The sequence below is a fragment of the Thamnophis sirtalis genome, unplaced genomic scaffold (assembly GCF_051295495.1).
Source record: "Thamnophis sirtalis isolate CommonGarterSnake01/CBP01778 unplaced genomic scaffold, rThaSir2_p1.2 scaffold_2, whole genome shotgun sequence".
Taxonomy (NCBI): Eukaryota; Metazoa; Chordata; class Lepidosauria; order Squamata; family Natricidae; genus Thamnophis; species Thamnophis sirtalis.
The window spans coordinates 123647762-123670805 of record NW_028261382.1 but is presented as its reverse complement, the minus strand read 5'-3'; the positions used below and the strand labels follow the sequence as shown (position 1 = coordinate 123670805).

At 40.7% G+C, this 23044-nt stretch overlaps 1 protein-coding gene across 2 annotated transcripts in view; it reads right to left on the bottom strand.

Moving 5' to 3' along the window:
- The window catches only part of RGS22 (regulator of G protein signaling 22), a 107277-nt gene that overhangs the window by 14959 nt on the left and 69274 nt on the right, over positions 1 to 23044 (bottom strand). For both annotated transcript variants that reach the window (XM_087706816.1, XM_087706817.1), the window contains 7 exons: positions 22730 to 22924; positions 19451 to 19543; positions 16445 to 16611; positions 11612 to 11774; positions 6116 to 6274; positions 4994 to 5062; positions 150 to 308 (listed from right to left, as the gene is read on the bottom strand). In XM_087706816.1, coding sequence (XP_087562942.1) covers positions 150 to 308; positions 4994 to 5062; positions 6116 to 6274; positions 11612 to 11774; positions 16445 to 16611; positions 19451 to 19543; positions 22730 to 22924 — 1005 coding nt within the window. The remainder of the gene's footprint in view (positions 1 to 149; positions 309 to 4993; positions 5063 to 6115; positions 6275 to 11611; positions 11775 to 16444; positions 16612 to 19450; positions 19544 to 22729; positions 22925 to 23044) is intronic.

The following is a 23044-nucleotide window of genomic DNA, read 5'->3' as shown; positions in this document are numbered from 1 at the left end:
CAGTGCAACGCCTCGCATGCCCTCAGAAATGGCTCACATGTGCCACCTGTAACAGGCGTGCCATAGGACCGCCCTGACGGCCATAGCATTAAAAATAAATTTCCTGGTTGCTGAGTAACTGCATTATTTCCATTCCTTAAGTGCTGTACCTTGTATTTCTGTACTTCCTGCCAGAAAATCACTCCATTCCCCAATAAATCTCCTTTCAGGGACACAAAGTGTTGAAAATGAAGAGATGTGATCGGATTCATCAGAGCTTTACGGAAAGTAATGATTTCCTTAGCCGAAAGCACCCAATTCTTCTTATGCTGTTGAAAGGAGGGATGGAGAAAAGAAAGCACACATTTTACAACGCAATAACAAGCATTACTAGGGCAGGCTGTCTGATGCTTATCTCTGCATTGACCCCAATGTTCAGTAGTTCACTGCATAGAGGCAGTAGAATTTGGCAGCCACTGTCTCTCTCCCACTCTTTTGTTTGATTTGGGCAAAGTTTTTTTTTGGAAGGGACAAAGCGGGGGGGGGGAAGGAAATGACTAATAATGATTTAGAACATATGAGTCTGCTGTAAGGTATGAGTTATGAATAGGAAGGGGAAAAGTTTGAAATTGTTTAGAAACATGCAAGAGTAATCACAGATCGTGGAAGGTGCAAGTTTAAAACTGCCCTGCTCTCGACATCTTGTGGACGAAAGCCACTTCAATCAATTGTCATGGACACAGGCAGACACTGAAAGTTTGTTGTTTCTGGAATTAATGCCACCAAGACATCTGTGGCTCTTCACATTAAGATTTAGACATTAAAACAGAGAGGGTCCAGAGATATTTTCCAAGAAGAGTACTCAACTCCTCTGCCAGAGCCGAGGTGGCGCAGTGGTTAAATGCAGCACTGCAGGCTACTTCAGCTGATTGCAGTTCTGCAGTTCGGCTGTTCAAATCTCACCGGCTCAGGGTTGACTCAGCCTTCCATCCTTCCGAGGTGGGTAAAATGAGGACCCGGATTGTTGTTGCGGGCGATATGCTGACTCTGTAAACCGCTTAGAGAGGGCTGAAAGCCCTATGAAGCGGTATATAAGTCTAACTGCTATTGCTATTGCTGCTCATAATAAAATTCCTTATACCACCAGGCTTGAAATTTTAGGCCTGGATAACCTTGAAGTGCACCGTCTACATTCCGACCTGAGCTTAGTGCACAAGATAATCTGCCATAATGTCCTACCTGTTAATGACTACTTTTACTCCAGCTGCAATAATAACACAAGGGTTATCAATAGATACAACCTAAATGTAATCCGTTCTAATCTTGATTGCAGGAAAAATGATTTCAACAATATAGTAGTAAATGTGTGGAACACCCTACCCGATCCTGTTGTTAGTTCCTGTAAGCCCCATGCCTTTGACCTTAAGCTCTCTACCGTGGACCTTACGCGTTCCTTAAGAGGTCCCTAAGGGGGCGGGCATAAGCGCACCAGCGTGCCTACCGCCCAGTGGTGGGTTTCAAAAATTGTTCGAACCTACTCTGTGGGTGTGGCCTCCTTTGTGGGAGTGGCTTGCCACCCATGTGACCGGATGGGAGTGGCTTGCCACCCATGTGACCGGATATGACGACACTTGTCAGAACCACCTTAAATTACCTCACACACAGCACTGGCATGCATAAGAATATGATGTAAACTTGTTTTTTAAAAGGCATCTTTGGTTTGCGTTAAAACAACTTCAACGCACGCAATGTTCTGATTGCACCACAAACGCAGTAGTCATCCTTACTTTTCACAGAGACACTGAGTTTTATAAATATGAGCATGATAGTGTAGAATAATCATATCCAAGGACCAGTGGTGGGTTTCAAAAAATTTTGGAACCTCTTCTGTAGGTGTGGCCTGCTTTCCGGGTCCACTGATGGAACCTCTTCTAACTGGTTCGGTAGATTTGATGAACCGGTTCTACCGAACAGGTGCGAACTGGTAGGAACCCACCTCTGCTACCGTCCCTGTCCTACTGTCCCATTTAGATGTATTCTTTTTATGTGTTTATGGCTACATTTTGCTTATTTTTATCCATTTATTTGTGCCATTTTTCATCTGTTTTCCTACTTGTTTTCTTGTGCTTGTTGACAAATGTAAACAAACAAACAAACAAACAAACAAACAAATAAATAGGGAAGCATGGAAACTAAGTATGGAAGAATAAGAATAAGACTAAAAAGAAACTGAATTAAAACAAAGGAAATGAAAAAATGTAAGTACCGCTGCAGATCCAACCAGCACAGTTGAAGGGGTCATTTTTAAATGACACAAGAGATCAGGAAATAATTTGGGAAAACAAATTTGAAACATGACAGCTCATACATTTCTCTTACCTTCTTCCAAGATTTTTGAGAGACGTCTTTGAAAAGGAAAGATACCATTAGGAGTAGGGGGGGGGAAAAACTCTTGAAGAGATTCCCTGTATACAAGATGCCCCTCCTGAACTCAGTCTTGCCTTCCTACTTAACCTCTCCGTATCCCACAGCAAAGGCGGGATTCTACCAGTTCGGCCCAGTTCACTCTGAAGATCAGCTGAGACGGAACCAATTCGCTGTGACCTTCAGGTGGGCCTGACCACTGGGCTGCCCGGCTATACTCACCTTATTTCCTTGGTTTTTTTAGCCCAGCTAATAGGCACGGCAGAGCGGTGCCTCAGCTGTTTTCCTGTGAACTGCGCACAGTGCGCATCAGGAAGGTTAGGCCTGACGCAAAGCGTGCGCTCAGCGAACTGGTTGCTAAACCAGCAGGGTCGCACCCCTGAACTACAGGGAGAAAAAGCAAAACAAAAACATTAGTGCCAGGTGCTTGGTGCTTTCTGAGCTTGGTTGTTCCCTTGCAGACATTTCATTACCAAACTAGGTAATGTCATCAGTGCAGGTAATCCTCAACTCCCAACAGTTCATTTAGTGCTTGTTCAAAATTACCGCAGTACTGAAAAAAGGGACCTCTGACCATTCTTTACACTTACAACCATTCAAGCATCCCTATGGTCATATGATCAAAATTCAGACGCAGAATCCCAGAATCATGTGATCACCTTTTGCAACCTTCTGACAAGTAAAGTCAATGGGGAAGCCAGATTCACTTAACAACCATCTTACTGACAACTGCAGGGATTCACTTAACAACTGAGGCAAGAAAGGTCATAAAATGGGGCAAAATTCACAATTGAGCCCAAAATTTATGTTGCTAAATGAGACATTTGTTGAGTGAGTTTTCCCCCATTTTACAACCTTTCTTGCCACAGTTGTTAAGTGAGTTATATGTTAAGTGAATTGGTTTACCCATTGATTTCGCTTGTCAGACGATCACAAAAGATGATCACAGGACACTGCAACAGTCATAAATGTGAATCAGTTGCCAACTATCTGAATTTTGATCACGTGGGGATGCTACAACGATGGTAAGTGTGAATAATAACATAAGTCACTTTTTCAGTGGTGTGTGTGTGTGTAGCAAGCTGTTTAGCTCTCCTCAGCAAGCCATACCCTTGCTGGGATTCAAACTTGCTCTGTTTTTACATATTAGGCATTTATATTAACCTCTAAGCCACAGGCTCTCCTCCCTTACCAGCTAAGCCAGGGGAATGATTAAGAACAGCAAACTCTATCTCTATGACTGTCTGTCTGTCTCTGTCTTGTCAAAGCACCTGGTATGTCCAAATATGGGAGGAAGCATACTGCTTCCCTTTTATGGCTAGCTGATGAGAGCTAAATAGCTTGAAATAGATCTATACTAGTCTCCCTTCATTTATTTATCAGCAAAAATGCAACACAAAATGGTTTTTCTGCCTGGAAGGCTCCTGGAGTGGGGATGAAAGGCAAAAGGGAAGCAATATGCTCCCTCCCATATTTGGGCATACCAAGTGCTTTGACAAGACAGAGAGACAGACAGAAAGACAGTCATAGAGATAGAGTTTGCTGTTCTTTGAGATAGAAAAAAAAAGGAAAGGCCTGGTCTGATATATATCATGCCACAAGGTTTTAAGACATTTAACAATCAATATGATCATAATGTGAGAACATAGCTGTAAGTGAAACAGACTCCATGCTATATGATTAATCCTGCTCATTTTGCTGCATATTTCATACTTTTTAATGAGTGCATTTAATCACTCTTAATAAATTATCTTCCGGGTGTTTAAAAAACAATATTTTGTTCCAGTTTCCTGGATAAAGAAAATGTATTTTCTACATTAAATTAAAGTGTAAAACCATGGCAAGCAATTAAAAGTAAAATATCAAAGGTTTGCATCTTTATTCAGCTATTGTTCATACATTTGTTAATTGCTCTTGTAGCCACAGAAATAAAAAAACAAACCTTAAAGAAAATATTTCCATTTAGATTTCTTTTTTTTTTAAGTTTCAGACTCCAATTGCACCAATTTCAACAATAACAGAGTCTGCGTCATTTGCATTAACTTAATTTTCTTAATTGGACAACCTGAGCCAAAACTACCGATGTAGCATCATGAATGCAATACTGAAATGACTGCTCTTACCTAACACCAGCTAGGCTTATTCTTCTGTTTATGTAAAGACTGCATAGTTTAGAGCAGGGGTGTCAAACTGGATTTCATTGAGGGCAGCATCAGGGTTGTGTTTGACCTCGGGAGGCAGGGAGGGTGTGGTTTAACGTCACTCATGTCGGCGGTGTCTGTGGTGGCCCGAGCGCTCTGACAGAGAAAACGGGCTTCCGAGCTCCGTTTTTGGCTGCGACAGCCTCCTGCAACCCTCTGCCGGTCAAAACGGAGCTCGGGAGTATCGCATGCGGCCCTCCCGAGCTCCGTTTTTGCTGTCAGAGGCACTATGGGCCAGTCCTTCCTTGTTTCCAGGGCAGCCATGTGGGCCAGATCTAAGCATCCTGTGGGCCGGATCCGGACCCCTGGCTTTGAGTTTGACACCCCTGGTTTAAAGGATAATAGGTTCACCTTATACAAAGACCCAAGTAGAAACAAACACAGCTTGCCTTCCATGGTGCTTGTTTCTCTTCCTGCCCCTGGATTAAAATGTCTTCTGCGGCCTCTCCCAAATGTAGCTGAAAGCGAACATGACAAAACAGCATATTGATTACTTGCACAAATATTAATACCGATGTTGAGGGTATCCTCATTCCTTGAAGGATATCCTAACTCTGGTCAAGATTGATTAAGCTTCCTTTAAAGAACGAGGTTATATTTTCTTCAATCTGGATGGTCAAAAATCAAACGCATTGGCTATCTTAAAAAAAGCATCCAGATTGCTTCCTGAAGTGACAAGAGCCTGAATAGACCACTGCTGAAAAAGAACAGCTGCCCTTAGATATACTAATATATCCTCTCCCCACAACTATTATTTCCCCTAGTCAGGAAAGTAATCTGATACACTGAACAAACTTTGAAGAAATGAAAATGAACAGAAAACAAAGCCAGGCTTAATCTCCCAACTCTACACCCATAAAATCAGTGAAGTGAGGACTCTGCCGATTCAACAGTTTTCCTCTTTGGAGGGGTACCAAGTTAAAAGCCCCTTCTTATCCAGTAGATTCATTGCACCGTAGAGCCAATAATTCTTTCCTACACTCAATGAAAAGCCTGGCTGATAGCCCAGGCAAGGACTCCCATCTATTTTACTATCGTGCAGAAGAAAGGATCAATACTGTTCTTGATAGAAGGCAGTGCCCTAGGTGGGAAGATGAGCAACAGCTGCAACGTGAGAAAAAGACAGCCTGAGCATGAAGGAGCCAGCCAGCCTGTTGTCTTCAGAACCGGCATTATTCTGTGAGCTTCCACATGGACTGAATTGCATTTGTGTCTCAGTGAGGGAGGGATTGTGGATGATGGAAAGAATCTTGCAATGATCAAGGTTTCTACCTCCCGCCAGCAAACTCTGGAATGCTTGCCAGATGTAGAGGCTTAGCCTCAAGAGTCACTTTTATTTTCAGTGGCTTACAGGAATACCTACTAAGGAATCCATTAGAAGCAAAACTGTCTACCAAGTCATCTGTAGTATCTTCTTACGATCATTGATTTTTAGATAATCCAGTAGTAGGAGGTATTCACAATTCAAACTACATGTCACTAGGCTGCCATATAAATTATTCAAATATTACCTTTCGTGGTTTCGACGTCCCCAAGTCTTGACGGGCATAAAACTGTGGCAACCACTTAGTCTCTAATCTCCTCTGGGCATACTTTTGAACGTCTAACAAGATCACGGGAGAAACTAGTTCATGAAGTACTTGCCCCCAGCCTCCACGTGACTTCATAACCTAGTAAAGACATCCAGGGGGAACCACAAAATGTTCGAGAGTGAAGCAAAGTCAAAGCAAAACAAGGAAAATCCAAAGTTCATTTAAAATTGATTGATTGATATTTGAGGCTTGCTGTGCGCTGCCTTCACAGGGGTGGCTTTCAGGGAAAAAAAATTAAAAATTCCAATTAAAGTAAAAGATAGATCATTAAAACAATAAAGCACTTATTTTTTTTAAACAGCTAAATAATAAAACAAATACACTTAGGGAACTTAGATAAACAAATATTTGTCGAGCTCCTTCCGAAATTGTAACAAAAAGGGGAATTGCTTGAGGAATAATGGGAAACATTCCCCTTTTCAGGCAGAAAGCAAAATTAATCAGAGATGCTCAATAAATCTCTGTCGGGACCTACCAAACTTGCCTCATAGATGATCCAGAAGTATAGAGGGGATGTTTAGGAGGGGCAGTCCTGTAAATAGCTTGGCCCTAAGACTATACATGATTTTATCCATCATATGGTCTTTATTTTATAGCCCAGGGTGTTTTGAATTAAAGAAGTCCTTCTTCAGAGCTACTGTGTCTATAAATCAATTTCTGCTTTTTAAGGGAAAGAGTTTCCACTGTAATAGAGTCTTCATATAATCCATTAATTACTTTCTATTATATACAGATAAAGGAATGTGAACTCCTTACTAGGTAATCTGTCAAATCTAGGGCAACATTTGCATCTGTTGTCTTCCTTATAAGTTGGACTACCCCAGCCATCATGTCAGGCACACCTAAGCCATTCTGAATGTAAATGATGGAGGCCGTAATCCAACTCAGTGTAGGAAAGATGATATAAACATAGTTTCCACTAGGTGGAAAACAGCTATTTCGTCCTACAACTAAAATAAACATAACCTACACTGATAAAATGCACAGGTGCCTATCAATGGTCATCTAAAAGAAAATTTTTGTTAATATTATGTATAAGAAGATACTCAAAAGGTAAACTTGAGCCGGAATTATACTTTATATGTCTTAGATATTTGAACTTTGGTTATTATCCTATAATATTTTGGCATTCCTCCCCTCAGATCTTCTTTATTCTTAGTTATCTCTGATTCTAAAATGGGCAGGAATTACACTTTATATGTCTTAGATATTTGAACTTTGGTTACTATCCTATAATATTTTGGCATTCCTCCCCTCAGATCTTCTTTATTCTTAGTTATCTCTGATTCTAAAATGCATTATGAGGCCTGATTTCTTCCAAAACATCAATAGTAACTTATTAAGTTTATATGCCATCCAGTTCCTAATGACTCCCAAAGCCAAAGTACTGTAAGATAATTTTACTAAACCAACTCATTCCTGTATTTCCAAAACATAAGCATATATAACTCCTGGCCCACATACTAGCTAATATTAAACACATTTAATGAGATTACAAAAGCCCAGTCTAACACAATACCAATGAAGAAGAAAAATAACAGCTCCCAGAAGAAACCAGCATGGCTGCATGAAGAACTCTCTGACAAATTGATAAGTATAAAAAGTGGAAAGAGGGGGAATATAGCCCGAGCCTGTAAAGATGAAGTGAGGAAAGCTAAGGCTCACAATGAAGAAAGGCTTGCCACAAAAGTAAAAAATAACAAAAAAGCTTCTTCCAACGTTAAAAACAAGAAAAAGGTTAAGGAAACAATTGGTCCATTGCTTGGAGAAAGTGGCAAGAAGGTGACAAGCAACAGGGAGAAAGCAGAACTATTTAACTCATTTTTTGCATCTGTCTTTACACAAAGGGATAAAATAGTCCAACCTATCAAAAACAGTACCACAAAAATCAGATTAGGAACACAAGTTGAAATAGGGAAGAAAATGGTAAGTAAGCACCTGTCTACCCTAAACGAGTTCAAATCACCAGGATCGGATGGATTACATCCCAGGGTTCTGAAGGAACTGGCAGACGAGATCTCAGAACCACTGAACTATATCTTTCAGAGATCCTGGAGCACCGAGGAACTCCCAGAGGACTGGAAAAGAGCTGATGTGGTTCCCATCTTCAAAAAAAGAAAAAAATAGATCCAGGAAACTACAGACCTATCAGCCTGACCTCAATAACAGGAAAGATTCTGGAAAAGATAATCAAGCAACGAATTAGCGAACACCTAGAAGTAAACAAAGTAATAGCCAAAAGCCAACATGGGTTTATCAAAAACAGATCATGCCAGACTAATCTTATTGCATTCTTTGACAAAGTGACAAAATTAGTGGACCAGAGGAATGCTGTCCATATAGTTTGCTTGGACTTCAGTAAGGCATCTGATAAGGTAGACCATAACCTACTACTAGATAAAGTAGAAGAAAGTGGGTTAGACAGCATCACCACCAGATGGATTCGTAACTGGCTGACCAACCACACTCAACATGTTGTCCTCAATGGAACTGCATCTACATGAAGGGAAGTATGCAATGGAGTACCCCAAGGCTCTGTTTTAGGCCCAGTACTCTTTGACAACTTCATCAATGATTTGGATGAGGGAATAAATAGGGAACTCATCAAATTTGCAGATGACACCAAGATGGCAGGAATAGCTAACATTCCAGAAGATAGGCTTAAGATACAGAAGGATCTTGACAAACTTGAACATTGGGCACTATCTAATAAAATGAAATTCAATGGTGAAAAGAGTAAGGTTCTTGATTTAAGCAAGAAAAAAGAAATGCACAAGTACAGTGTAGGTGTTACCTTGTTCAATGGTAGTAACTGTGAGAGGGATGTTGGAATCCTAGTGGACAACCATTTAAATATGAGCCAGCAGTGTGCAGCAGCTGCCAAAAAAGCCAACACTGTTCTAGGCTACATAAACAGAGGGATAGAATCAAGATCACGTGAAGTGTTAATACCACTTTATAATGTCTTGGTAAGGCCACACTTGGAATACTGCATTCAGTTTTGGTCGCCACGATGTAGAAAAGATGTAGAGACTCTAGAAGGAGTGCAGATAAGAGCAACATAAAACATATGAAGAACGGTTGCAGGAACTGGGTATGTCGAGTTTAATGAAAAGAAGGACTAGGGGAGACATGAAAGCAGTGTTCCAATATTTCAGGGGTTGCCACAAAGAAGAGGGAGTCAAACTATTCTCCAAGGCACCTGAGGGTAGAACAAGAAGCAATGGGTGGAAACTAATCAAGGAGAGAAGCAACCTAGAACTGAGAAGAAATTTCCTGACAGTTAGAACAATTAATCAGTGGAACAGCTTGTCTCCAGAAGTTGTGAATGCTCCAACACTGGAAGTCTTTAAGAAGATTTTGGATAGCCATTTGTCTGAAATGGTATAAGGTTTCCTGCCTAGGCAGGGGGTTAATTTCAGCAATCTTAAAATAGGGGTGAAATTCTCTAATTTTAGAATCATTCAGCAATTTGAGGCACTGTTTTATTTTTTGCCAAGAATGAAACATTTCTCAACATACAATATAACTGAATATATTTTGAATGCACCTGTAACTAAAGGAGACCTTTAGAGTAATCAAGGGCCAACACACTCTTTTATAATTTCAGAGTGAATAGTTTTTTGCCTACTCAGTCACTACTAAACCATGGCAGAGGGAGAACTACCAGATCCTGAGCCCCACCCCCCCATGAAGGAAAATTTTAATATTCTTTTAAATATTAAATTGCATAACATATGTCTTATATGCATATTCATGTTTATAACATTGGCAATTATGTGTATATTCATTTGCTAAACATTTTAATCTCTTGGCTGCAAAAAAACTCAGCTTATATCTTTGGTTTTCTAATATTCATGTAAATATCTAATATTTTAAAGTAATGTGTAATCATTTTTCTCGTTATTTTTATCTAAGTCTTAACACATATTCCTCTACAAGTATAAGTGAATTATCAGTTCATATGGGATAATCACTGTTGCAGGAAACACATTTAAATATGCTTCCAACATTCCCATAGAAGTCCATTAAATGAAATAGATTAAACAGATTAACAGAGTTGGAAGGGACCTTATAGATCATCTAGTCTAACCCCGTGCTCAAGCAGGAGACCCTACACTATCTTTGACAAATGGCAGTCCAATCTCTTCTTGAAAGCCTCCACAACTTCCGAGGGCAAGTTATACCCAGTTTATATGGGTACTTTTGGTTTTTCTTACCTAAGAGTGTAGAACTTTACTTTTCTCAACATTGAATTTCATTTTGTTAGATAGGGCCCAGTGTTTTATCTTAATTATTTATTGAAAATAGGGACCATGCTATCTACTGAAGAAACCTATTCAACATTATTGATCTTCTAAGAAGGCTTCTGAGAAGTCCACTTTAGCCAGTATCTACCCAGATTCTCAATTATCCAAGCCATCATTGCTCCAAAAGTGCTTTTTCCAAAAGGCAACTGGACTTACTTGGTGTTTTTTTTTAATGTTTCACTTCTCATCCAGGAAGCTTCTTCAGTTTAATTCAGTTCTTCTTCAGAACTGAAGAAGCTTCTTGGATGAGAAAAAGTGAAACATTTTCAACCCTTCTCCCCCAAGAAAGTCCAGTTGCCTTTTGGAAAAAGCACCTTTGGGACACATTAGCCATTGTATACATTTTAAGTCTTAAGATGAGCTACCATATCATGACAGGCTCAGATTATCCTATTTTGGATACATTATATAAAGATCTAACTCTTTGGGGAAGACTGTAATGCTGGGAAAGGTGAAAGGAAAGGGGTGACCAGTAGCAAGGTGGATGGGCTCATTTACAGTGCTGATGGGTAGACCTGAAAGACCCAGTTAGGGACAGATTGTCACATAAAATTGATCTACATGGTTCCTATGAGTCAACAACAACTTGATGTCACAATAGCTAAAATTGCCATTATCGTCAAATATTCATTCTGCTGCCATCGAGTGGTCATCTGGATTTTGCAGCCCAAATTATGGTAGTTTTACCCTAAGGAAACAGGCCCTATGACCACAGAGATGTCTCTGGACAGCGCTGGCTCTTCGGCTTTAAAACAGGGATGAACATCGCCCCCTAGAGTCAGGAAGGACTAGCACATATCTGAAAGGGGAACTTTTACCTTTAGGGAAACATTCATTTATATGGAACAATATGTTCCTTTGCAATCTACTTAATCTGTAAGAGTGTTATTCCCTGCTTCTGTGCAGCTGCATTTTGAAATAGAAGAGAATCTACATAGAAGCTTGGTATTATTTAAAGGGCATCAGATCAAATGAAAACACAATGCATATTGGCCAACAGGAAAAATATAGCTTAGTACTAAGCACACAACTTGGCAAACATAAGTTGTGAGAACTAACAGCACCAGCACCAACTTCTGCTAACATTTTAAATGCAGCCAGTTACCTGCTCTTGTTCTTCTTTTGTGGCTGGGCTGTCCGGTCCAAAGAAATATTTCTTGTTTAGATATTTATTTTTAATGTCCTTAGATTTTTCATCTCGTTCTTCTTTATTTTTGTGTAACATTCTTCTGAACTGCTCAATGTCTATCCAGCACAGGAGGTCCACACTACAAAATAAACAATATGTTTTTGTCACAGCATCATCAATATTGCTTCACGCCAAGGATGGGCAAGATTGGAGAAGATGGTCACCATCTACATCTACTGACATAACCAGAAAGGGCAGATTCCATCCCCCCCCTTTTTTTTACTGTTTTAGGATGAAACAGTATAGGACGCCTCAAGCAAATGAATGGTTCTTATCCTTACCTTAAATTATCCCATCCCCTGAAATCACCATGCTCCTAAGTGGGGTTATATCCTTATTCATAATTCTTCAGGCATACATCCAAATGAAATTCTATAATCTAAATTAACATGGATAGAATGGCATTGAGTAATTGTTGTATACTCTTGCTCCTGGGGAAGAAAGCTATGGCCAATCTAGACAGCATACTAAAAAGCAGAGGCATCACCCTGCCAACAAAAGTGCGTATAGTCAAGGCTATGGTTTTTCCAGTTGCAATGTGTGGCTGTGAAGGTTGGACCATAAGAAAGGCTGAGTGCCAAAGAATTGAGGCCTTTGAACTATGGTGCTGGAGAAGACTCCTGAGAGTCCCTTGGACTGCAAGTCAATCAAACTGGTCAGTCCTATAGGAGATCAACCCTGGCTGCTCTTTAGAAGGCCAGATCCTGAAGATGAAACTCAAATACTTTGGCCACCTAATGAAAAGAAAGGACTCACTGGAGAAGAGCCTAATGCTGGGAAAGATTGAGGGCAAAAGAAAAAGGGGACGATGGAAAATGAAGTGGCTGGATGGAGTCACGGAAGCAGTAGGCATGAGCTTAAATGGACTCCAGAGGATGGTAGAGGACAGGAAGACCTGAAGACCTTCCATGAGGTCGCAATGGATCGGACACGACTTCGCAATTAACAACAACAATTGTTGTATGCAGCAGGCACTTTGCCACTCCGAGCAAGCAATTCTTCCACATACTTACAGGAGCCATGAAGATTGACAAAGGTGAATTGGCAATCTCCACAAGCTCTCTAATAGAATAGATCACTGATGATGTCAGCAGCTTCTATGAACTTGTCCGCTTATTCAGATTTATGGTATTATATAAAATGAAAGGAAATCCCCATGTAAGCTACCTGGAATTCTTAGAGGAAGGCGGACATACCAAGCTAATAAATAAATAAAATAAAAATTAAAACACGTTGACCTCTACTGACTATGGTTGTATTTATGTATCCTTGGCAGTAATGTGGAAGAATTTGTCATTCTACAGGGGCAATTTTCAACTCTCTGATCCAACTATTTAACCAGGGATTCCCCTTTAGCTTCCAAACCTCTGTAAGGTCTGCCACAGGCTGATTTGTTGCCACGTATTGAGGGAGTGGAATTATAGGAGAATAAAAAACAACAGGGACAGCATTTTCCTGATTTTTGCTGAACTCATAAAAATGTAGGAAGAGAGCAGCTGATTCTTGGATGGATGACCATGAGGAAAACCCAGGAGGACTATAAGTTAGACTGGGGGATTGCAAAATGTCCTGCAAGAAGCCAATAGCAAATCACTTGTATATTGTGGGCAATAAAAGTAATGGAGTTGATACTGATTTAATTGCAACAACAAATGTAAAATTATTACTATGGCAATTAACAAAACTTTTGATATTGTTTAATAGCTGTTGTCTTATTAAAGCAACCTTTCCACCTTGTAATCTTCATGTATTGTATTCCAGATCCAAGAATTTCCTAACTTGCATGGCCAAATACATCTTGAAGGTGCCACGTTAGAGAAGGATATATTAATAGCTTCCTAAATGGAGACTAAATTGAAAGGGACGTGGTGGCTCAGTGGCTAAGATGCTGAGCTTCTTGATTAGAAAGATTGGCAGTTCAGCGGGTCAAATGCCTAGTGCCGTGTAATGGGGTGTGTTCTCTTACTTTTCCCAGCTTCTGCCAACCTAGCAGTTTGAAAGCACGTAAAAATGCAAGTAGAAAAATAGGGTCCATCCTTGGTGGGAAGGTAACACCGTTCTGTGCACCTTTAGCATCTAGTCATGCCGGCCACATGACCATGACGATGTTGTTGGGCAACGCTGGCTCTTCGGCTTTGAATCTGAGATGAACACTGCCCCCTAGAGTTGGGAACAACTAGCACATATGTGCAAGGGGAACCTTTACCTTTAAATGGAAACTGGAGTCGACCTGAAATTCTCCAGCTGGACAGACGTGGGGGATGTGAGCTCTGAAGAGTCTCACATGAACCCTGTCTGACAAACTGTCTCCAAGATCCATTTTTGGATCAGAACCCCCCTTTGGGGGTTGAAGAAGGGGAAGTGTCTCATCAGACCCAGAGGGAGTGCAACAGGTCCCTCGTAAGTCAGAGATTTGCCCTCTGAATCGGAGCCATTGCGGCAGCATGGCAACATGGCTGCACAAGAAGCTGGCTCCAGGCCAAAGCAGCTGAAGAGGAGTGTGCTGAGGTGAGATCTATTGGTAAGATCTATTAACCCACAGTTATAAATCAGAATTTGGAAAAGGCAGAGAAACATGAGAGGATAAATAATATTGATGGATAGATCGGGATTTTTGCGAAAAGAAAGAAACGAAAAAATGAGGGTTAAATCACTAGCCCCAAAGAGAGCCATTTGCTTGAAATAATTTGGAAAAAAGAAGAAAGAAAAGAAGTGACAAACCCACTTAAACACAATCTCTAAATTTGGTTTTGGACTTGAAAAGATTGTGTTTTTAAAGGAGTCTAGGAGCGTGAAGATTTGCTTCTTCCGAGTGCCTTTTAACTAACATATCTTAAGCAATTCCAATTAATGAGAGCTGGAATGCAACAAGGGAAAAAGATCAAGAAAAAAGCACTATCTCCTTACTGACAACTAATAATCTAATCTTGCCTGTGTGGGAAATTTTAATTAACCAACTGCCATAAACCAGAACTTGGAAAAGCAGGAGAGAAACATACCCAAATTTGGCTGTATGTAAGTTTGTTTCAATTAATATATTTTGAGCAATTATGACCAACGAGAAGCAGAAAGTACCAAGGGAAAAATAATAACAAAATCAAAACCTTTAAATGGAAACAGACTGCTTGTAGTCTCTACAACTACAGTAAGTACACTGGACTACAATTGCCCATAAGACCCAAAAGTCTTCCTTCCTTTATGTTTCTACATGGCATACTGTACAGAGGACGTAATTCTTACGTAGTACAAAGAGCAGGGATTTCTTTCTTTGAAAGTAATTGGCTCATTTACATGCTCCATTTACTATTCCAACTGAATTCAGATTTGAAAACTCTTTACTTCAGTCCAAGTAAGTTAAGTTTGGAAACTACTTTATCTAATCTATAAAATGACATGTGCCTTAATTGCACACATGCTACAGCTTTGTGAAACTTTGATTCACAGATTTGTTTCAGCATATCTCTAAATTGAGCCAACTTTCCTACTGCTTTAGAAAATGGAATCAAAGGGTCAGATCTGAAGAGAAAGGGTTGAGAAAACCGAATTGAAAACAATGCTATACATTGAAATGTTACATTTAATTGGGTTTTTTTCCCCAAACGGGTTTGAATTTTTTAATTGAATCAAATCGGTACATTTAACTGCAACACGAATTCAAACTGAGCAAGAATCAATTTCCACACCCTAATAAACATTACTGCTAGATTGGTCTTATTGCAGAGGCCTTCAAAACAAAACAAGGTTGAGAAACACTGATCTAGATTGCTATAGGAACCCTCCTGGCTTATGTAGGCTTTGCACCTGTAGCACGCTAAATGACTCCTTTCCAGAATTCTTGTAAAAACTCATTGAAAGAGAGATACTTTGCACTGAATGGTGCTTGTGTGAGATTACAAAATTTCTTCCATTAATCTAACTTGTCTTATGTTCCCCTTTATTCTTTGGTCCTGGACAAATGAACTAGAACAGTGATGGCTAACCTTTTTGTCGTCCCAGGCCTAAAGTGCTTACGTGCACCCGCACCCATAATTCAATGTGCACGTGACACTCCCTGTGCACCCTGCCCCTGTTCATGCAACCCCCCTGCGATCCCCCCCCACTGCCCCCACGCATGCACCCCACCCCACGCCGCCCTTGCGCAGTGCCCCCGCACCCCATTCTGAGCCTGGACGTCCTTTTGCACCAATCTGGAAACCAAAATGATGCGTTGTGCAAGACCCCAAAATGCAAGCACCCCGTGAGTGCACCTCCTGTGCATGTGTGCACGTGTCCCCCGCATGTGCCCCATCCCCCACGCATGCACAGCAGAGACCCGAAGACTAACTGGCCGGTGAAAGGCAGACACGGTGGAACTGGGCTGGGGCAATGGCTGGCATGCCCGCAGAGAGGGCTCCGCGTGGCACTTGTGGCACGCAAGCCATAGTTTCGCCATCACGGAACTAGAAGAAAGTATATCTTCAGATATGGATATCATATCCTTAATCAGTGGATGGAAATGACAAGAACAGAAGCTGGAATATAATGAAGGTTCAAAATGTGCCTGGAGCCAAAACATTTTTTTAAAGATGGAATTTGGAGTGTGGTATATATGAATTCTTGGCATTCATACACATCTCATTCTTTAAAGATGTTAGCTATGAAGAGTCTTGCTATTTCACTGTCATATAAATGAGGCAAGATATAGAAATTATAGACATTACTAGGGAAATGGGAGTTCACAACAGGGCCACGCAATAACAGGAGAAATACCTTGCTGATTGCTCCTCAAGAAAGATACGGAATTGTTCCAGTTCTGTCCTGTTGTTAATCAATTTCGTAATGGAGTATAATTGGAAACCTTCAAGAAAGTCTTGTTCAATGGAGTCTACAAGTCGAATAGACTCAGACCTCTTGAGAACGTCTTCAACTGCCAAAGCCTGAGGAAAAAGTTGTACAAGATAATGCTCATATTTCCTGATTTCTTAGCCCACAAAGATATGTATTTCTTTTTTGTTTTATGTAGTTTCATTGTATTTCAGGATCAAAGATTAAAGGACACCTCTGCTCATCCAGATCTCTGACTGGGTGCATTTGATTAAAGATAGTATCTATATCATCTCTTGTCACTAATAAATGGCTTTATGTAGGAGCGACTACAAAAACTAGAGTTGTGTATAATATAAGAGCAAAGAACAAAAAGGTCATCTATTCCTTTTTTGTACCATCAACCTAATATAGCATTGGCACCATGACAATTGCTGGCATTTTAAAGGCATATAGCCCCTTGGCTCAATAGAATAGAATAGAATAGAATAGAATAGAATAGAATAGAATAGAATAGAATAGAATAGAATAGGACACACAAGGAATTTGTCTTTGGTGCATATGCTCTGAGTGTACATAAAAAGACAAGATACATTTGTCAAGAATCATAAGGTACAACATTTAATGATAGTCATAGGGTACAAATAAGCAATCAAATCATACTAGGAAACAATCAACATAAATCATAAGGATATAAGCAACAAAGTTACAGTTATAGTCATAAGTGGGAGGAGATGGGTTTGAGGAACGATGAGAAGATTAATAGTAATGCAGACTTAGTAAATAGCTTGACAGTGTTAAGGAAATTATTTGTTTAGCAGTGTGATGGCATTCAGGAAAAACCTGTTCTTGTGTCTAGTTGTATTGGTGTGCAATGCTTTATAGTGTTGTTTTGAGGGTAGGAGTTGAAACAATTTATGTCCAGGATGTGAAAGGTCTGTAAATATTTTCACGGCCCTCTTTTTGACGCATGCAGTATACAGGTCCTCAGTGGAAGATAATGTATTGTTTCTCTCAACACAAGATATGAATCTAGGTCACCATAGCAGATACAGCCAGAAAATGGGGACATGACTTCTAGAAGGGGATTTGCATATTGCACATATGTTGTCTATAGCACTATGTCAGAGCCAAATTGTTGCTTTGAAAATGGGCCATTTTGTAACATCATGCTTTCAAAGCACTTTTCTTAAAGGAAACTGGTATGTTCTGTTCCATTGTCCTTCCTGCAGTGGGCTTCTTTGGTTACATTTGCTGGGAATTATGAAGGTTGAAGTTCAACACATTGAGAATCTCCAGAAGTCTGCCTTAGGATATGATTTAACAGTATAACTATTTCCTTATTGCTAGAGCAAGGAGAAAGCTAAGGGTTTTTTTTATGATAAAAATACTATTATACTATACTACTATTCAGGAATATGCCTAGCATGTGTTTTATGGTCTATTGCCGTGATGGCGAACCTATGGCACATGTGTCAGAGGTGGCACGCGGACCCCTCTCTGTGGGCAAGTGTGCCATCGCAGGGGCTATTCTGGTTTCCAGCCAGCTGGTCTTCACAGGCATCAGAGCCCCAGAAAATGACCTGAAAAATGGCCAACAAATAGGCTGTTTCCCTTGCCATTTCCAGGCCATTTTTTCCGGCCAAAAACTGCCTAAAAACAGCCTGGAAAACAACATGGAAACAGCCTGAGAATGGCCCAAAAAACAGGCAATGCACACATTGGCCAGCTGGTGTTCCAATTTCCAGTGCTCCGGCATGCGCACACTCACACATGCACGGGGCGTCCGCTTTGGGCACTCAGTGCTGAAAAAGTTCGCCATCACCTGTCTCTTGTATGAAATATTGTTAACTGGTTGATGCTATATCACCGTGATGGCAAACCTATGGCACACATGCCAGAGGTGGCATGTAGAGCACTCTCTGTGGGCACATGCACCGTCTCCAGCTGGTTTTCGCGAGTGTCGGAGCACTGGAAAATGGCTGGAAAAATAGCCAAAAACCAGACCATTTTGGAGCCATTTTCTGGGCCATTTTCAGAACATTTTTGGGACCAAAATTGTCAGAAAAACAGCCTGAAAATGGCCTGAAAACAGCCAAAAATGCCCAAAAAACAGGCAGGCGAGCGCCGGCCAGCTGGTCTTCAGGTGTCCGGCACTCTGGTGTGTGCACATGCACACGCATGCACGTACGTTTTCATTTGGGCACTCGGTGCTGAAAAGGTTTGCCATCACTGCTCTATCAGTGTATATGTGAGAAAGGGCAATGAATGTAGCATTTTGGCTATACAACTAAAATGACAATAGAATCTAGTGCAGTGTTTCTCAACCTTGGCAACTTGAAGATGTCTGGACTTCAACTCCCAGAATTCCCCAGCCAGCGAATGCTGGCTGGGGAATTCTGGGAGTTGAAGTCCAGACATCTTCAAGTTGCCAAGGTTGAGAAACACTGATCTGGGTGAGATCTACAATTCATTTCTCACAGTACTTTTAATATAAAGCTGGTGGATTTTCCTTTTGTCTTGAGTCACCAACTGCTTATAATTAATATTAATTCCCCCAAGCTCATAGAAGGAAAACAATACTCATTTGCATTTGATAATCAGATAAAGTTCCCCCTGTATTGGAGTTGTATGTTTATTGTCCCATATTCTTCCCTCTATCAAATAGTAGTAACAGCATTAGTAGTATTAATAGCAATAGGGTGAATATTGTTGGTTTGCATGGCAAGCCTTTTCTCATGACACACTATAATTTTGAAGCCATGCAGGAATTGGCTGGCAAGGAGTAAATGGTTGCAGATTGAATGTTTTTAATGTAGAACTGCACCATGTAAAAATGTCATAGATGTCTCAAGAGACAGATTTGCTGCCACAGAGAAACACATAGGGTTAAGCGCTCAGTATGAGGCAAGAATAAGGGTGTTGTTTTTGTTAATAGGTGCTTGCCTTTACCTCATCCTTCTTGGAAATGCCCTCTGCATGCAAAGCCTTCAGCTTTTTAAAGTACACGGAGTCCAGCTGTCGAATTTCTTCCACCAGCTCCACCTAATAAAATAATAACGTCTGTCATCAACCCAGTACACATCACGGAATGAAAGATGAAGGGGTAGGAGAGGAAAGCTGCCAATGACAGTGGGTAGAAAAGAACCACACTTGCCAGGAACAAGACAAATGTTTAGGAGACATATCTCTGCATGTTGCATTTCCCTCAGACCAGATGATTCAAGGAGAATATTTGCTGAAACAGCTAAAGCAACAAATATTTTGTACATCCATTTGGCCACTTCCAGAATCAAGAAAGATTTGTGGAGTTGCTTCTGAGTAGTTTCCTTTGTTGTTCCTTATCTACCATGTGTCAGGGTTACAAGTAGGGCCCAACAGAATCAAAACTCCAAGGCAGGCAAGTTCCTTAAAAAATAGATTTATTAGGCACGTCATATTGACACATCTGGGGAAACCCAACTCTGAACCTCCTAATTCAAAATAGTTTTCCCTCCCCTAACCAAGCCGTCCATCACATGGTCCAATCAGGTCACAGTCCAAGGGTCACTCCATCTCTGACCTCAACTCCTTGCACCTAGTGGGAAAACTCTTGGTTCTCAGAAAGAATTTTATTACAGCTAAAATTCCCTAGTTATCTCTTCCTCCCTTCTCCCGTTTCCACAGCTCAACTTTCTTTGCTGTGGCAGCCCTGAAGTGCCCAGGGGGGAAATGGCTCCAGGGCTAACACTATTTTCCCCTGAAAATAAAACCCAGTTTTATTTTCTTTTGGGCCCCAAAATAAGAACCAAGTCTTATTTTGGGAGCGTGTCTTATCTGCTTACCTTAGTATCACCGCAGCTAGGCCTCCCACGCCCGACACCTGTCGCGCTGCTGCCTGATTTCTTCTGTGGCCGCTCATGCCCGCTCGTGGCCAGATGCCACATTGCTCATTACACTGGTGTCGCCACTCATGGCAGCAGGCCAAATGTCGTGTTATGCCATTGCACATGCGAGCGGCAGCACTAGTGCAACATATCACACAGCATCCTGCCACGGGCGGAGCACTGACACAATGCATCATGTGGTGTTCAGCCATGAGTGGCCACAAGCAGGAGCAGAAGAAGTTGGCCAGCAGCGCAACAAGTGTTGGGGTATTGGAGGCCCGGCTGAGGTGGTCTGAAGGTAAGCAGGTGCGGGGCACATGGGGCAGCTCAGTCCCGCACCCAAGCTTGATTTTTTACACATGCACCTTGTACAACCAGATGGTGGGGGGCTTAACTAGGGCTTATTTTGGGGGTAGGGCTTATATTAGGCACAGGCGTAAAAATCAGTCTACGGCTTGTTTTAGGCGTAGGTCGTATTTTTTGGGTGGGGAAACACGGTATAGACGGAAATCTTGCCAAACTAGTTGCATCACTGTAGATATACTTTGGAAATTGTTAAGGAGCAGTTGTTTTACCCAATTCCTCCAGACCTTCCATAGTATGCCCTCTGGAATGCAGCCCCTCCCTCCCTCCTGGGAATCCAGACTACATTCCACCACAGAATCTCAGGTATGGAGAAATATCCTCTCATTTTCAAAGAAAACTGGCAGTCACTAGCGGTGTCTGCATACTAATTGATACGTTTTATTTGTTTTCTTTTTTGTTTTGCATGAAAACAAAATTTAATATAAATTCACCAGTTTATTTAATATGGACTAACAAGTGCATTTATTTATTTGTTTGTTATAAAAAAGATGCTAAAAGCACTAAAAAGAACATTGCTACTTCCGATAGTGAATAGCAGTGGTAGGTTCTGGTTGGTACGGCCCGGTATGGGCATACTCGTAACAGCCGGGACCAGCGGCCACTGTACTGGTAAGCAACAGGGTGTTGCAGGGGCAGTGGAGTGTGCATGCGTGTGCAGCAGGCATGCACGACCAGGACTCCCGGCCCTGTGTGCAGGGTACCGGTAACAATGGGGAGAGGAACCCACCACTGGTGAATAGGTAGTGCTTATTGGGACTACAGGCAAATAATCTTTACTGAAACATTAACAAGTTTTGAGATTATTTATAAGCTACCTTGGCAGGAGTTGAATCCAGAAATTTGAATTGCAAATAATGTTGATAAATAATAAACAAATAAAACAGGAGCACCAAAATATAGCATAGGTATCAGCATGTTGGGGAAAATGCTAAGGTCTGTTCAATTACAAAGGAAATCCTAAAAGCTTAAGGAGGGGAAACTTAACTAAAACTGAAAACGTAAGGAGAAAAAATTTAAAACTTGCACTATGCTCAATAATCATGGAATTGGAAAAGAAAATAGAAGAATGGATTACTAACTTGGACAGAAAGGCTGATTGATCTCTAAACAGGAACACTCTGCAACATTTACCAAAACTTAACGTTCAAATGGTTGTAATTAAGCAATTGAAAAATATTGTTTTCATTGAAACTGCTATTCTTGCTAGCAAAAAGGAAGAAGTAATTGCTAATATCACCTCCTTTGAAATGCTGCTGGGAAAAAGCATCCTAAATACTTGATTCGAAGTACAAGCTGAAGAGTATAAAGGCAGCTGGTAATATTGTTTTGTTTTGCAGAACTATCTGCCTACAAATTACCTTGTATCACTTTGTTTTGTTTAATTGGCATAGCAATAAGCCTTCAGTTAAAAATTGCCAAAGGGCAGTCTTTTATATTTGAGCAAAGGATTTGGCAGGAATATGGAAGAATGAAAAATGCAGACTGTTTCCCTAATGATGATAGGAATGGAATCGGGGAGGGGGGGGTATTCACTTACTTTCCCTACCGGTTCGCAAATGTGAGTGCACATGCCCCGTCCATGTATGCGCTAGACCTTCCACGCATGCACTTTGGCTTGAAAATGTGCCTAAATAGGGCAGCATGGAGCCGGGGCGGGTGAGCGGGGCAACCCGCAGTTTCCACTACCAGTTCAGGCGAACCGGTCCAAACCGGCTGAATGCCACCTCTGAATGGAGTAAAGTCAAACAAAGGAGATGCTGAAAGGGAGGTTAGGTAATAGTTAGGAAGATCAAGACAGGCTTCATATGGAAGGATTATATACATGGTGGAGCAAATACTAACATGTTAATAACTTCAATTTTAATATTTATAATATTATTATTATAATTATGTGAGTATTGTTAATGTAACTAATATTATAAATATTGCCACTATTATTATGTATCAAAGCTAACAATACCCGGATGCCACACTGTTCATGTATATGTTCATAGATTACCTTCCCATATGTTTCTCGGTCTTCCTCTATCATCTTCATCCATGGAACCAAAAGAAGGGTGAGGATGTATTCTTCTGCTGGGTCAAAAAGATCTTCAAATGGCGGATCAATTCTTTTGTAAATTTCATTTTTTGTAGGCTGTTCTATTCCAATATCCATAGCAGCAGAAGGAGCAATATAATTGGCATAAAGGAGCTGTGTTACATTTTTAAAAAAAGAGGTAAATTGCTCAACAATTATCCAGTACAATAAAGTTCTGTTAAAATGAAAATCAAAAACATTGTTGTAATATTATTTGAATTGCTTTAGGTTTTT